Source organism: Gymnogyps californianus, chromosome 6, assembly GCF_018139145.2.
Source record: "Gymnogyps californianus isolate 813 chromosome 6, ASM1813914v2, whole genome shotgun sequence".
Lineage (NCBI taxonomy): Eukaryota > Metazoa > Chordata > Aves > Accipitriformes > Cathartidae > Gymnogyps > Gymnogyps californianus.
The window spans coordinates 20200144-20214621 of NC_059476.1; the positions used below are offsets into that span (position 1 = coordinate 20200144).

General features: G+C 41.7%; 1 protein-coding gene across 2 annotated transcripts; it reads left to right on the plus strand.

Annotated features, from left to right (window-relative positions):
- Positions 1 to 1702: 1702 nt before the first annotated feature.
- Positions 1703 to 13157, plus strand: ANKRD22 (ankyrin repeat domain 22). Of its 2 annotated transcripts, XM_050898692.1 has the most exons (6): positions 1703 to 1763; positions 7822 to 8013; positions 9846 to 9953; positions 10281 to 10358; positions 11229 to 11327; positions 12103 to 13157. In XM_050898692.1, exons 1-6 carry the CDS (start codon positions 1743 to 1745, stop codon positions 12178 to 12180), a joined length of 576 nt encoding a protein of 191 aa, XP_050754649.1. In that variant the 5' UTR covers positions 1703 to 1742; the 3' UTR covers positions 12181 to 13157. The 2 variants fall into 2 exon arrangements, with proteins under 2 accessions (XP_050754649.1, XP_050754648.1); XM_050898691.1 differs by lacking the exon at positions 1703 to 1763 and having other exon boundaries at positions 7762 to 8013.
- Positions 13158 to 14478: the final 1321 nt, after the last annotated feature.

Below are 14478 nucleotides of genomic sequence, written 5' to 3' on the forward strand. Positions count from 1 at the left end.
CAGGTAGGTGTAGTGTACGTTGCTGTTACAAGCCAAGCTAGTTTTCTTCAGGTAAACAGCCATTGAAAAGTGTCCTGGTTTCGGCTGGGGTAGAGTTAATTTTCTTCTTAGTAGCTGGTATAGTGCTGACACGCTGATGCTTTGGTTGTTGCTAAGTAGCGCTTATCTTAAGTCCAGGATTTTTCAGTTTCCCATGCTCTGCCAGCAAGCAGGTGTGCAAGAAGCTGGGAGGGAGCAGAGCCGGGGCAGCTGACCTGAACTAGCCAAAGGGGTATTCCATACCATGGAATGTCATGCCCAGTATATAAACAGGGGGGGTTGGCTGGGAGGTGCGGATCGCTGCTCGGGCATCAGTCAGTGGGTGGTGAGCAATTGCATTGTGCATCACTTGTCTTTTCTTGGGTGTTATTTCTTTTTTTTTGTTATATTCCTTTTCATTACAATTATTATTGTACTACTATTCGTAGTTAGTAGTGTATTTTATTTTACTTTAGTTATTAAACTGTTCTTATCTCAACCCACGAGTTTTTGGTTGTTTTTTTTTCTCCTCCCCACCCCACTGGGAGGGGGGAGGGGGAAGCAGCTGCGTGGTGCTTAGTTGCTGGCTGGGGTTAAACCACGACAAAAGGGTTAGAACTGGTGCCAGCAAACTAACACTACAGTCAGTGGTGCTATACTACTTTAACCAGAGAAAGAAAGAGACAGTGTATGTAATTTTATATGGTCCTGCACCTCACTGGAGAATAAATACGAAAATTATAAGGAAATAAACATTCTCAAATGTAAGGTAGAGGGCTTGGATTTAAGATGGTCAGTTACATGCATATATTTTAAAGCTTGTTTTAAAACTTGTTTTAAAATATGCTTGAAATACAGGAAACATGAATTTAAACTATAAAGGGAAAAGATATTTTTGAGTGTCTGCAGATGCTTGAAATATGCATGCTCTACTCAGAAAGACTGTCTGAGTGTAGTACAGAGATACTGTCAGCATCTTATCCTCAGAGCCATGAACATGCAAAGGGGATGGAGACATCAACAATAATTCTCTTCCCAAGGAAGCTCTAATTCAATTAACATATAAAATTAGCAGGTTAAACATGAATCATATTCATTGTTTGGGCTGGGCTAGGAAGAGAAGACTGAGCAAAAGGTGATGAAAGCGGCTGGCCTATTTCAGTAAGAGACTCTCGTTAAAGGTGTGGGATCTATTTGCTTCCCTTTTCCCGGTAGGCGTCTTGAGGTGTTCTTGCAGAGGGTTTGGAGTATGTTTTAGTCAGAAGTAGCTTGGGTGGCAAACTAGCTACCATTCATAGTTACTTGTTTTAAGTTTTAGGTTTCATGCTTTTTTTTCTTTCCCCCCCTCCCTTTCTTCACTTGTGACACTTTCTTCCTCCCTCTCTCCCTCCTCCCCTGCCCCATCCTGTTTTGCTGCTTTCCTTTTTAGGCAACTGGAGGCTGTTATTGCAAAAATGACAAAGGAAAACGCATCTGTGTTGTAACTTGTGTTCTGTCAGTCTACCGTAAGCTGCTGTTCTCACGTTTACCTCCCTGGGTTGGGTTTCTGAAGACAATTGTTTCATGCTACCAAGTAGAAAGCACTTAAAGGAAATGTAGCTTAAGAAAGAGTGATACTTTTAAGTTAAATATTAATCAGATTCAAACAAGCTCAAGAGCATTTCAAGTGAGGTTAACTTGTTGGGCTGGTGAACAAGAACGAACTCAAGCAGTGAAGAATAGGCATGGGGATACTCTATTCAGAGGTACGTGACCATTTTCTGCACAGTAACTGAAGCTGTTGAAGATATGGATATTCACTGGGTTTGGTTTGTTCCCTTCGCAGCCTCCCATACACAGGCTTATTCGGATCTGGAAGTTCTTTTCCTTTGGAAATGCTGTACTTCAGCTATTACAAATTGACAGAAGTACTATTTGTAGGAGTAAGGAAAATGCAATAACCAGTGTAATTATTGTGACTTCACACAGAAAGTACGTGTTCAACATTTTTTGTTGTTCTGTGTTGAGATCAGAATGATTCTGAGCACAGTACAAACAACAAACAACTTTGCAAACTGCAAACAACTCCTTAGCTGATGTTGAATACAGATAATAAAACTAATGCCTAAGGAAACATTCCCCCCACCCCATGATTGTTTTAGGAATGTGATTTTTTTTTTTTAGCTCTTATCTTTATGGGTTTGTCCCCAGACCATGGTCCATTTAGCATACCCCTGGATTTTAGCATAAGTGCTACCTAAACATATTCATTATTTTATAAACTTTCCATTTGTACACTTGGGAACCAATGAGGATTTTGGTCCTTTTTGACTGAATACAGTGGATTGCACTGCTGTTTCTTTTTCTGGAGATAGCATTACATAGCTGTTCCTTTAAAAGGTTACGTTTCTATGCTGAAAGCCACCCTTTTATTTTTAAAAGGCTGTTCAATGAAATCAAGTATCTTCTCTTTCAGTATTATAGGGAGTTTGAATCTGTGCATTCATAAGGTCATGGGCTGGGTAGACTGCACCTTATTCTGAAAGGATTTGTTGCCTTTCTCCAGATCTACTACTCTGAGATAGGATTGTACAAGAAACCAGTGTCATCTAGGTTAATTAAAGTGGTGTTTAGAGAATGTTCAAATGCTGTCCATATCTTCCATGCTTATTAGTTAACATTTTCATACACATTAGTTCTCTTCCTTTAAAAATTTTGAGTGAGATATAATTTTCTGGGTAAAGTATCGTTCATACATACAGGATAGAAATCTAGAGAAGTGCAAATTAGAAAGTGTATGTTGCCTTTTCTGAGGAGTATGGATTGGATACTAGCGCATTCCTCAGCGTCACAAACATGATTTAGACTTTCCTGTTTAGATCGTAGCATGCCTTTGGATGAATTTTAGTGCACAGGAAGAGACTATGGATTCGTTCAGAATATCTGGATGTTATGAAGAGACTCCTTTTTGTCTAAACAACTGCAAAGCATTGATGTAACTTGGGCAATCCCCTGCAGTTCTGAAAGGAAGAAGCAATTATAATCTGAAATTGCTCTCCCAGTTGCAAGACCGGCTTTACCTTAGCCTCCTCTCTATTGGCTGAATGCTTTCTCCTTAGTGCCGTGCCTTTACCCTTTATTTCATGCGTGGTAGAACTTGCTGAATAGCTCATGGTTTATTGCTACCTCAAAAAAAGCTAAGCAGAGAGAGATGTAAGAAGCTCTGAAAACAAGTAGACAAATTTAGATGTGCAGTTCATCTGGATCTGAGTAAACTACCAGGTCCTGATTTCAATCACATGGACTACAATTGATTAAAAAAATTTTTTTTAAATATCAGTTGTGTAGAGGTATTGTCCTTCTTCCTGACAGCGAAAGTTTTTTTACTTTTCTTGCACCCCTTATCTGGTGATCTTGTACTGAGTGATCTCAGCCATGAAAACCCTTGCCTGTCCTATGACTACTTCTGAACAATGAAATCCTCTTCTGAACGGCTTGTAGAAGTAGTATTGTAGAAAGAGAGATTCTAATCTAACTACAGAGCTTTTGCTTTAAAACTGTGTATTCAGTTTTCCTTTGAACACCTGACTTCCGTGAGCGTCACTCAGTCATTGGCATATCTAATCTTCAAACTCTAATTGTCAGTCCCCAGTGTCTGCCCTTTGCTTTCTTCAGTCGGGCAGAGCCATGTGCTCCGGTTCATAGTTAGCCCTGATGCTGCGGCAGGGAAAAGGCACCACTGGTGAGGGTAGAAGGAGTTTGGTGTTGTGATTCTCTGTTTTCCCTCCCTTGCATCGTATGTTTTGTGCGGGGTCACGCTGTCAGCTTCGTTGCGTGCATCTTGTCTGAATGTTAGGTGGTGCTGCAGAAGTGTGAGTGAGAGCAGAGGTGAAGGGCTTTGCTGCCAGACAGTTCAAAGAGGTGCTCGCTTCCTCTTTACCTGAGCTGGAATTCTTGGTCCTGCTCGCCCTCCCTTCAGACCTAGAGCTCGTGTTTGTATTGGGTGCGATGTTTGATGCGCCTGTGCCAGGTCTGCCCTGCTACGTTGTGGAGGTGGGCTAGGTCTGTTCTGCGTTCTCTGGGGTGGTCAGGACACTGGGGTTTGTAAATAATGTGGTGTAAGTGAGAGTAGCCACTTTGCAATCTCTGTGTCTTGGACTGCGACCCTCTCCAGAAGTTATGAGCTCAGGTCCCACTGATGCTTTCTTCAGGGTTTTTGTTGTGGCAGCACTGGCCTTTGTTTCTCACACATGCCTAAAGGAGATGCTATAGACTTTATGTCTGTGCTCCAGTTGCCAGTGCATCTCGAACGAGGGAAGCTGCAGGGGTTCTCCTGGCTGTCCTACACTGCCGTGAGACCTCCGCACTTGTAGTCCTGCTCCTCTCCACAGCTGAGCTTGAGTCTGAGACGTGAACTTTGGATTCTTCTGATACTGCTTCCGTCTTGCATGTGAAGCGCAGTTATTCTGAGTACGTATCCCATAGGTTTATTTCCCTCTTGTGTATGATGGGTGGATAACAATGATAGTGATAACCATAATGTGACTCAGAAGCTGGTTGTTAAGCTACATCATTGCTGAGGCCGTCTTCTAACACTGTAGAAAACTGAGTGAGGGTTTCCAGACTTTTAGCCTTCATGCTTTTCTGTAGACATAAAGGAAATGTGTTTTCTTGGGTTTTGGATGGAATCTACTGCTTGTACATAACATTGTCCTAACTCTATAATTGGCCTCACTGCTGGTATTCCAGACAGGTGCTGTCTAACTGTGTGTATGTAAGAAACTATTAATTGTCTTCTGAGCAAAGTTTGGAGAATTGTTTAAAACAGTCGTAAGCACAGTTAGTCCTAATTTAGATAGAGCTGCCAGGGTGGCAACCCAAAAAAGTGAAAGGTGAAAGAGGTGTTTGTGGCAAAGGCTTCACAACCACAGAAATCCTTGCGCGCTTCTCAAGCTCCAGCCTGGACCCAGTCAGGTTTTGTGTCCATTCTGCTGCTACTGGAAGCCTGTTTTGGAGCTTTACTCTGCACATGGCTAGAAATCTCTTTCTAATTTTCAAGCTAAACTTCTTGGCCAGATATATCGCCTTTTTTACCTTGCTCCTTGAAATTATTTGGCTCTTCTTCTCTAATATTTACCCTTTAATTTATTTTGGAACACTTACAGCCCTGTCTCTCTTCTTCCTAGCCAAGCTAAGCAAATCAGTCTTTCTTCAGGCTCTTCAGATTCCTCAGTTGGGTAGAGGTTTTACACTCCTGCCATAGTCTGATCTCATTTTTGGACCCAGATAATGAGAACTGTATCCACTATCCCAGTTAAGTGCCTTCTATAACTGCTGGCTTCTCTTTTTGTGAGAAAGACTGCCTAATACAACGTTTGCCACTGGTTGCTGTTTCTGATACCTTTCTTACACAGGTGACCGATTGCCACCTATTTGTAATTTTTCTTATCTTTATTCTTTCCTAACACATTTTTTCTGAAGTCCTATTGTTATTGATATCAAAATAATGAGCTTATAGTTGTTTGGATTACTTTGTTCCCTTACTTAAATATTCTGCCACTATGTTTGCTCCTCCAGTCATGGAGTCGTATTTATCAATTTGGGCGGTATATTACAAGTCTGATCTATGGGACTTTTCGCATTTCTTTGACTAAAAGAGGCATTTTCTACAATGCAAACCAGCAGAGTGGACCTCAAGAAAATCCCATAAAACCAGGAAAAAAGTTTGGTTGTTTTTTTTTTTTTTTTTAATACGAAGGGAACATATTAATGTGTAAAAGAATCAATTCTACAAAGAGCCCCCACTGCAGTGGAATAATAATAATTAAAAAATACTTTAAGTACATCAATTAACCATGTTTTAACTGTTGGAATGGATGAGAATTGCTTCCTTACGTTCTCTGTGCCCTGAATGTTTTCTGAGCACAGCTGGTTTCAGTAGGTAAAAGAGCACGCGTGACTCTTGTGTGCCAGTCTCTGTGCGTGACTTCAGTCCCAAATAATGTAGTCTCTTAGGGAGTGGTAAGTGCTTCATCATTATTCATGGCTCTAGAACTGGGTTCAACAGTAGTGTGAGGTTTAGAAAAAGATCCCACGGGTCAATGAGAGTATCAGTCAGAAATGCCCTGGGCTCTAATGGCCTAGCAAGTAAAACTCTTTGAGGCAGTACAGAAAGAAAAGTACAAAAGCATATCATTTGGTGACATGAGCTGCTGAACTAGCAAGAATCAGACTAGAAAGGAGTAAAGTTGTATGGTAAATGGCTAGGATTTGAGCAGGTGTTCAACCAAACAGCAAATCTCCTGCATCTTTAAATAGACAAAGCAATACTTAAAAGCAAGAATAGTAGGGAAATCAGAGGTGCAGACAGACTCCACTTGATCTTCTCTTTCCTGGACATGAAGATACAGTACTAGACACCAACATGACAGAGACCGCGGTTCTAGACCAAATTGATCATTTAGATGGCATCAATGTGCAGGTTACTTGCACCAAGAGGGATTTAAGAGGGGTTTCTCCTCAAAATCATTAAAATGGTTCTGGCTCTGGAGGAGAGTATAATAGCAAGTGGTATATGTAGGCTTTTATAAGAATACAGACAGATATGCAAATTTACAACATTGCATGTATTCTTTGTAGATTTTTGTCTGATATAATAAAAACAAAAGAAGAAGTGGTGCACAGTCTGGTAAGCATGTAAATACTTTCTTTAGAAAGGAAAATCACTTCTCTTGTGCAGCTGTCCAGAAGACTAAGCAGCAATGATGCTGGAGGTAAACTTGTGTTGTAGATCAAAGTTTGTCTAAAGCGAAAATGTAAATAAGATTAATCTTTTTAAGGGGGGGGGGGAAGCTAACTGCATGGGGAGGGAGGAAAGGGCTTAAAGTTCAGGGCTAGATCTTGTTCACGTAGTGTATTTAGGATGTGATAAAAGGAGGATGGGAAGGAAAAACTGCAGATAATATTTAAAGAACATGCCTATCTTGGAAAATGATGAATAAAAACCTCAGTATCAAAGAAAGAAGAAAAGAAAGAAACTTACTCTCTTTTCGACTGGAGAACTTCAAATGCTACCAGTCTGCCACACTTTGCACTGTTATTTTCTGCCTGTATTAGGCCATTAGAAACTCGTAGTACTCCTGTTATTCTCAGCTTCTCCTCAGTCTGAGTTCTTGCTGCTGGAGAGGGAAGGAATTGCAGGTTAGATCAAGGGTGCATAGAAATACTGAGCAAAGACTTGAGCAGCAAGCAGTTCTCAAAAGCCAAGCAGGATCTGATGTGTGGGCACACATGCATGTATTTTTTAGGTATGAAATTTAACTTCAAGCCCTAGAAAAGAAACCTTGTGGGGGTTCGGTTTTTCAACTTTCACCTGAAGTGTAGTTCTGTTCTGCGAACTAATGAGTCAGAAGTGGTACCTCTTGTTCAGCAGTGCTCATCCAAAGGGAAAGCCTGTTGTAAACTTAGGCATGGGCTTGTCAGTGCTTGCTGCTTAATACAGTGACCAACTCCTATGAGATCGGAAGCCGTTTTAATGGCTGCAAATGAACCGGATTTATTTCTTGGATTATAGATACATCGTCCAAAATGAACAGAAAGTTCATTCCACTGTGTAAGGGCTGTGACTTCTCAGGCTGAGGGCTGAGAGCTGCTGCGTGGCAGCTGCAGGAGTATCTCTTACCACCATCTTCTGGAAGTCACCTAGAACTACAACCTCTGTCAAGTGCTTGGCAGTGTCTTAGGATGTGCGAGTAGTAAGTCAGAATGGGAAGTATGGATGTCTTAGTGAAACGTATGCTGATAAATATTATCTTCTCTCTTCAGCCCATTTGTCAAGCAGCTTATAATAACGATTTCAATGACGTTCAGTCCCTTTTGGAGCGCAACAGCAACTATCTGAACATTCAGGACAGCTTCGGTGGAGACACCCCCTTAATTTGTGCATGTAAACAGGGAAACAACAGGATAGTTAGCTATCTTCTAAAAAGAAATGCTGATGTCAACCTCAGAAACAAGGTGAGTGGCTACCGACTTCTCCTTTGCAGCGACTGTTCTTTCAGATTCTTGGAGTGTATGTGTGGGGACACTGGCAAGCACAGCCAAACCTAAGGTTTGTTTCCAACTGAGGCATAAGTATAACCCCCAAATTATAATTCAATAAACCTATATGTTTCTGTTTGTCTCCTCATTTATTTTCCTAACTTGCTAGCACACACAAGATAATAAACATTGCCAATCTGAATTTCTCTCTGTGTTCACGTTCCCTGTTTAGGTAATACTGCATGCCATCCCCAGTCCCCAGTGGGTTCTGCCTGCTTACCCATGCAGCACTCTGCATTCATCTTGCCCTCCAGCTTGTATCTGTCCCTTCTGTAGCCTTTCTTTCCCTCTGTCTTTTTCTTTACCCTGGTTAAAAGGAAGGTCTGAAAGAGAGCCTGTCCATCTCTCACAAATGTATCCCTGAGGAGAGACTGACTCTGTGAAAACCTTCCTTATTTCCTCTGCAGACCTGCTTTTGTCATGCTACAGAACAGTAGCATGGCACGTAATAGCGTGCTGGGAGGCAAGGAGGGAAGCCTTCCATCTGTTCTTCACCTGTTCCCTATTTTAAAAAACCTACCTGCCTTGCACAATAGCTGTGACTGGCTATTTTCCCTAAGGTGATGAGGAAGTGTGTTTTTGTGGTAGATTTCCTTGTAGGTTACAAATAAAAAGTAGCTGAAAGATGTGTGTTCTGGCTTCGTTAATAATTTATTCTTATGATGTTAAGGCTGATAAATAGCCAGGAAAACGCCCCACAACATTGTCAATTCTATTGTATCCTCTCATACTCCACAGCAACGTTTAGCAAGTTCCTACACATTTGTGGACTATCTTATATCTCTGGTTTTCACTGCATTTGTTTATTTCATAGAAGGGCAGCAAATGTTCGTAAGGTCAGTGGCATATTCTAGTCTATCTCTTCTTCTTGATGCAGAAGGCTCTCCATCTTACCTCAAAGTGCCTTTGAAAGCGTTCAGTATTTTGCAGTAAGATAATTTTAATTGCATTGGCAGCCATTTGCTAGCTGTGCCTGGCTTTCTTAATTGCCTCTCTGCTTCACCTTCACAGATGGAATCAGGCCCTTGGGTGCAGAGCTCGACTGTGGTGCTCAGGACTGAGAATGGGGAGCAGAGGATGGCACATAAAGGCTTCTCTGCTTATTTTGGGCCCCAGTGTAACACTGTAACCTAGTTTGTCAAACTCCAGTTTGACAACCTGTAGGAGGTTTAACACAAGTGTTCTTTAACACACAGTTTTACAGCTCTGCCCTTTAGTTGCTTTGGTACACTCAGTATTCAAAGATTTTTTAAACTCTGTTCTCACTAGGAATCTGCTGGGGGTGTTGCTACTTGCCTGTGTTTCTCACGTGTGCCAAAGGAGATGCCATAAACTCTCACATGTCTTTGTTTCAGTAACCAGCACCTCTATAAGAAGAGGAGCTGCAGGGACTCTTCCTGCTGATCTAACTTGCTAGGCAGTGGTAGTAGCCACATGAGATGTCCACTCTGCCCTCTTTCACTCTGCAGCCACGTCCAAGCTTGCAGACATACACATGGGATCTTTTTGATCCCACATCCTTCTTGCATGTGTAGCCCAATTTCCATAAGCCTGTATGTGTTAAATGTGCTTCTACTTGAAGGAAGCAAAATGCATGTGTCTGTTTCTGCTTGAAGATCAGAGAAATATTTCTAGTAGATAACCTAAAAGAACGCTCACGAAATATAAATTGGTCTACTATTGTCAATATTAAACAAATATAACCAGATCACTGGATCTGGTACTAATCAGAGTTATTTTGTGTTTAGAAGGACCGCACTTGTCTGCATTATGCTGTGAGAAAACGGTTTACCTTCCTTGACTATGTGCTCATCATAATCCTCATGCCAGTTATGCTTATTGGATATCTTCTCATGGTGAGTCTGGATGAAAGCAGGAAAGACCCTGTACCTTTCCCTTTCCCCTTATCACCTTGCTCTTGGCAGTATTTCAGGCCGGGAACCTGTATAGAATACAGACTGCTTTTTTAAAGCAAGGACTGATGGAGAGCAACAGAAGGAGCAGGGATTTTGCCGTGAATATAGCTGGTGAAGGAACAGAATTGTATCACTGCATCAGCCTGGCATTTGCAGAAGTCAGACACTCTTCTTTTTGGAAAAAACACAGTATTTAGCCAAAATCTACTTAGTACTATATGCAGATGAACTGTCTTACTGTGTTACTCTTTCCCTTGCACCAAACAGGTCTCAAAGACTAAACAGAATGAAAACCTGATCAAGATGTTGCTTAGAGCTGGAGCCGATGTTAATGCTACAGACTTTGTAAGTGGGTTTATACAAATGCAAATGTGGCTTGTATGCATGCAACCATACTAAAAACAGACTTCAGAATCTTCTAGCAACATAGTCCTGCTTTCAGAGTAGGATCAGGGACTGAACTGACTGTGATGTACCAGGAGGATTCAGTGTTTCCCCTTGATACTTAGGCAATAGTTTTGTAATGTACACAGAAATAATTCTCCACTGATAACTAATTCTCCCTTTCTGACCAATGCCCTCTTAAGAGAATCCAGGCAAGCTGGGTTGAGATACTTACGTATTAAATACCTGATCCTATAAAGATTCTAGTGATATAAGGGTCTGAGTTTATCACCATTTATGAGTTCTTGGACTGGAGCAGATTTGTGGGCAAAGGTCGTGCCACAGTGCTAGGCCCTGTGTTCTCTTGGTCTTCAGAGTGCGCTGATCTGCCGTATGTAGAGTTCTGCATCCACTAGCCTACTGGGTGTGGTAAAGAGCTCCTCTACTCTAAGGTAGAAAAGGAGAACCTCCAATTTTAGCAGCAACCAAATTCTAAAACACTGAAGTGTGAGCAAACAGTCTTGCTTAAGACATAGTTGTTGAGATCAAGATCATGGAATCCTCTGAAATTAGTAAAGAACTACTGGCTTCCTGCTGAAGGTATATCAGACCTGTTTTACCATCCCGGGGAAGGAATGATTTTTTTTGTTCCTGTTGCCCTTATGAGAATGTATTTGTTTTACTGTGTAGTGTATTGTGACAGGAAATGATACGTGTCTTTTGCATCCAGCTGTTAGGGGGAAACTGATAAGGCTACAGGTAGTTGTACTTGCCTAAGGTCTACTAAAGAAGTAATAGAACTAAAACTCATCTGCTTCTGTTTCCCTTCAGTCTGGTAGCACAGCCCTTCACTATGCTTGTGAAATGAAAAACCAGGCAGTCGTTCCTCTACTGCTTGAAGCTGACGCAGACACTTCTGTAAAGAATCAGGTAAGAAGGTGAAGTTGATAATTGTATTTCCTTATCATGATGGTGAACCAGTACGTTGTAGGCCTTAGCTGGTGTGCAGCAGTTTAAAAAAAGGGTGCACAGCTTCCTGGCAGTAGACTTGCTTGCTGTGGGCTGTAAAGCTATGTTTGCTCCATTGCCTTTGGCAAGAGCAAGCAAGTCCAAATCCTTCACTGCTGGATTTCTACCAGTAAACACTGCCTGCATGTCCACTGGATTGGCAGATCTCTTAGCTATCTTTATGGTACCTCTTCTTAATTCAGAGCTGCTCTACAGTTGTTCCTAAGATGCAGGCTGCAGGGGAGTCGTAAGAGCCTTCCTAGGTGCTTTTTGTGCCACTGGACAACATTCTTCTGAGAGGGGCTAAGTCAAGCTGCTTGTGTCATCAGAAAAGCTCAAATGTTGTCCAAATAAATATTGACCTGGTAGTATCTGCATTGCTGGGTTGAGGTGAGCAATGTATTGCCCATGTTGCTCTTGAAATCAGTTCTTCGCTTAGCTCTGCACTGGCTTTGGACATTAGCCCCAGGAAACAGTGGAATAGCTGGCACTACTGGAGGGGAGGGGCGGACTCTGCCCCTGGCTTCAGTGAGAGTAGTATTAGACCCAGCATGTTCTGAAACCTTTGTTTTAGAGCAAGGAAGTGACAGTGAAACTTACGCAGGACAGCACTGCATCTGGGTGGCAAATTTGGGAAAGTTCTTTGTATTTGACCTATATCTATCATATTGCAATGTATTTCATCTGTTTCTTTCAGGATGGGGAGACTCCCTTAGATATAGCAAGAAGATTGCAGTTCCACAACATTGAAAGTATGCTAAGGAAAACTTTCTAGTCATCAAGGACTCTTGAACATGCAGAAAATGACCTCATCGGGCAATCCATCTTGCACAGCAGCAGGAGTCCTGCAGAGGGTTGAGGGCTGTTACTTGGCAAAGACTTGGTCCAAATCCACCCATTCCTTGCTGCAGACTTTGACGCTTTTGTGCGAGACTTGTCAGTACCCCCAAGGCCACGTGGGCTGAAAGGAGTTAATTTGATTTTACTAAGCCGTGAATGATTACAATAGTGTTCAAAATATTGCCCTTCCCATCTGCTTCCCCAGTTTTATTACTTGACTTGTGCAGACTGTGGATTTTGAAAGCTAGCTATAATATTTCTGGAAGTTTAAACATGGCACATGACGGTTGGCAGCCAATGCAAAAATAAAATATCCTTTAGAGTGTGTGTTACTTGTTCCGTAGGGGATACACTTGACAACTGAACAATATGCCACAGCAGTTTTTACAAGGTTTCGTACCCTTCCTTTCAGTATTTCTTTTCCTACAATGGGAGTGACTGGGAAAATAGATCTCTCAGCTTAGCACTTCCTCCTTCCATCCCTGCTACAAGTTTCACACACCTTAATTCTCAGTATGTTGCTACAAGGGAAGGATTATCTTCTCTTTTTTTTAATATAAGAAATAGCAAAAAGAGATCCAATGAGTTGCTGGAGGCCACAAAGAAAGCCGAATCCTGCATCGCTTTAATGCATTAAGATATAATAATGAAAACATGTTTGGCGCGGTAGAGAAACAAGTCTCTTGACTACTTTTCCAATATGAACAGTGTACTAAAGAAGTAAAAATTCAATAAATGAAATGCTGTTGATGGGAACCAGATGTATCCTTCCCACTGGACTATATAAGATAGCATGCTTTGCAGAGTGGTGCATTTAGCAGGGGATGCATATACCAAAATAATAATAAATTAATGAGTCTTCTCTTGCATAGGTGAAGGCAGAAGAAAACCTGCAGTGGTAAGCAAAGTATTAATGTGGCCTGGTGCTTTGTGATTTAATAATGCAGCAATAAAGGGGAATCTCCTTTCAAATGCTGCTGTATCTTGCTTTCTTGGTCTAATAGATCTTTATTTTTGTTGACAGTTTTTGCCATTTCCTGTAAGCTGTCATAAGTTCAGAAGATAGATGCCATGATCAGCACTGCTAATGGCTGTTAGACTAGGTTCATGGACACGCTAGTGTATTTTTCCTGTGTTACAGAACACAGACATACTTTTCAGTGTAACTGTTCTATTGGATGCTGATTCCAACTACAAAGGGTCTTGGTTGGGCAATATGAGCTTGAGGCCCCACCCAGAAACACCCCGGGAAACAAAGCTACCCTGTCTCAGCCTCTAATAATGAACACTTTAGGTGTAACCGGGGACAGACACTCTTACCTACCAGATCAGCTTGTAGGTGAGTAGATGTGAGGCAGTCTTTGGGCTAATGGCCAGAAAGGGAAAACAGCTGACTGCTTTCCCATGCTGTAGAAATTGCTTAAACAAGGAATGGTCAAGACACAGACCCATGTAAAAGTCAAAGCTGATAGCTCAGAGTGCTTGCAACAACTTCATTGCCAGTGTCAAGAATAATTCATGGGGTGGGAGCTGTATTGCTTGGAGTGCAGCTGGCCTGACGGGTCTACATCTCCTCATTCCTCAGCTGCCATCCATGGTTTTTTAAGTTGGGGGCTTTAGAGTGCGTGAACAAACCTTTGGGTGATGTGTAGGCATGGAGGGCAGGAGAATACTTCTATGAGTTTTTCTGAGGTTGGATTCCTTGATGTTTGGAAGTCATCTATTGCCTGCTCAGTTTCTTGTGTCTGACGTTCTGTTGGTTGTGTTGACACTGTAGCTAAATGTGAGGAGGGGAAAAAGAAAAAAAAGCCAAGTTCTCTGTCAAGTGGATAAATGATTTAATTTAAACAAAGGTCGGTTGTACTTCAACAGAGAAATGAGCAAATCCCACTTTTGGGTCTTCACGGGAAGACACAAATTGGGTACAGGAATGCCTCTGTGGGGTACATAAGATATACACGAGAACACCAGAGTTTAGGCTTAGGAAAATCAGTCTTGTAGAAATAAAAGCTGTCCAAATTAAGTGATCCCTGCTGTGTGTGCTCAAATATATTCATGTTTTCAGCTTTCATTCCTATACACCTCAAACTTCTCAGGAAGACAGCAGTCACAGTAACACCATGGAAAACCTCAAACTATGAGGAAAGCAAGAAAAAAACAAGTGCAGATAAATACCTATACCGGTATCTATTATGTGTGTCTGTGTGTTTACCTCTTCCCACTTATTTGCCAA

Coding starts and splice junctions, on each gene's coding strand:
- ANKRD22 (XM_050898691.1), top strand. CDS start 7,762: ATGGGAAGTATGGATGTCTTAGTGAAACGTATGCTGATAAATATTATC. Junction 9,954..10,280: donor TTATTGGATATCTTCTCATG/GTGAGTCTGGAT, acceptor TGCACCAAACAG/GTCTCAAAGACTAAACAGAA. Junction 11,328..12,102: donor ACACTTCTGTAAAGAATCAG/GTAAGAAGGTGA, acceptor TGTTTCTTTCAG/GATGGGGAGACTCCCTTAGA.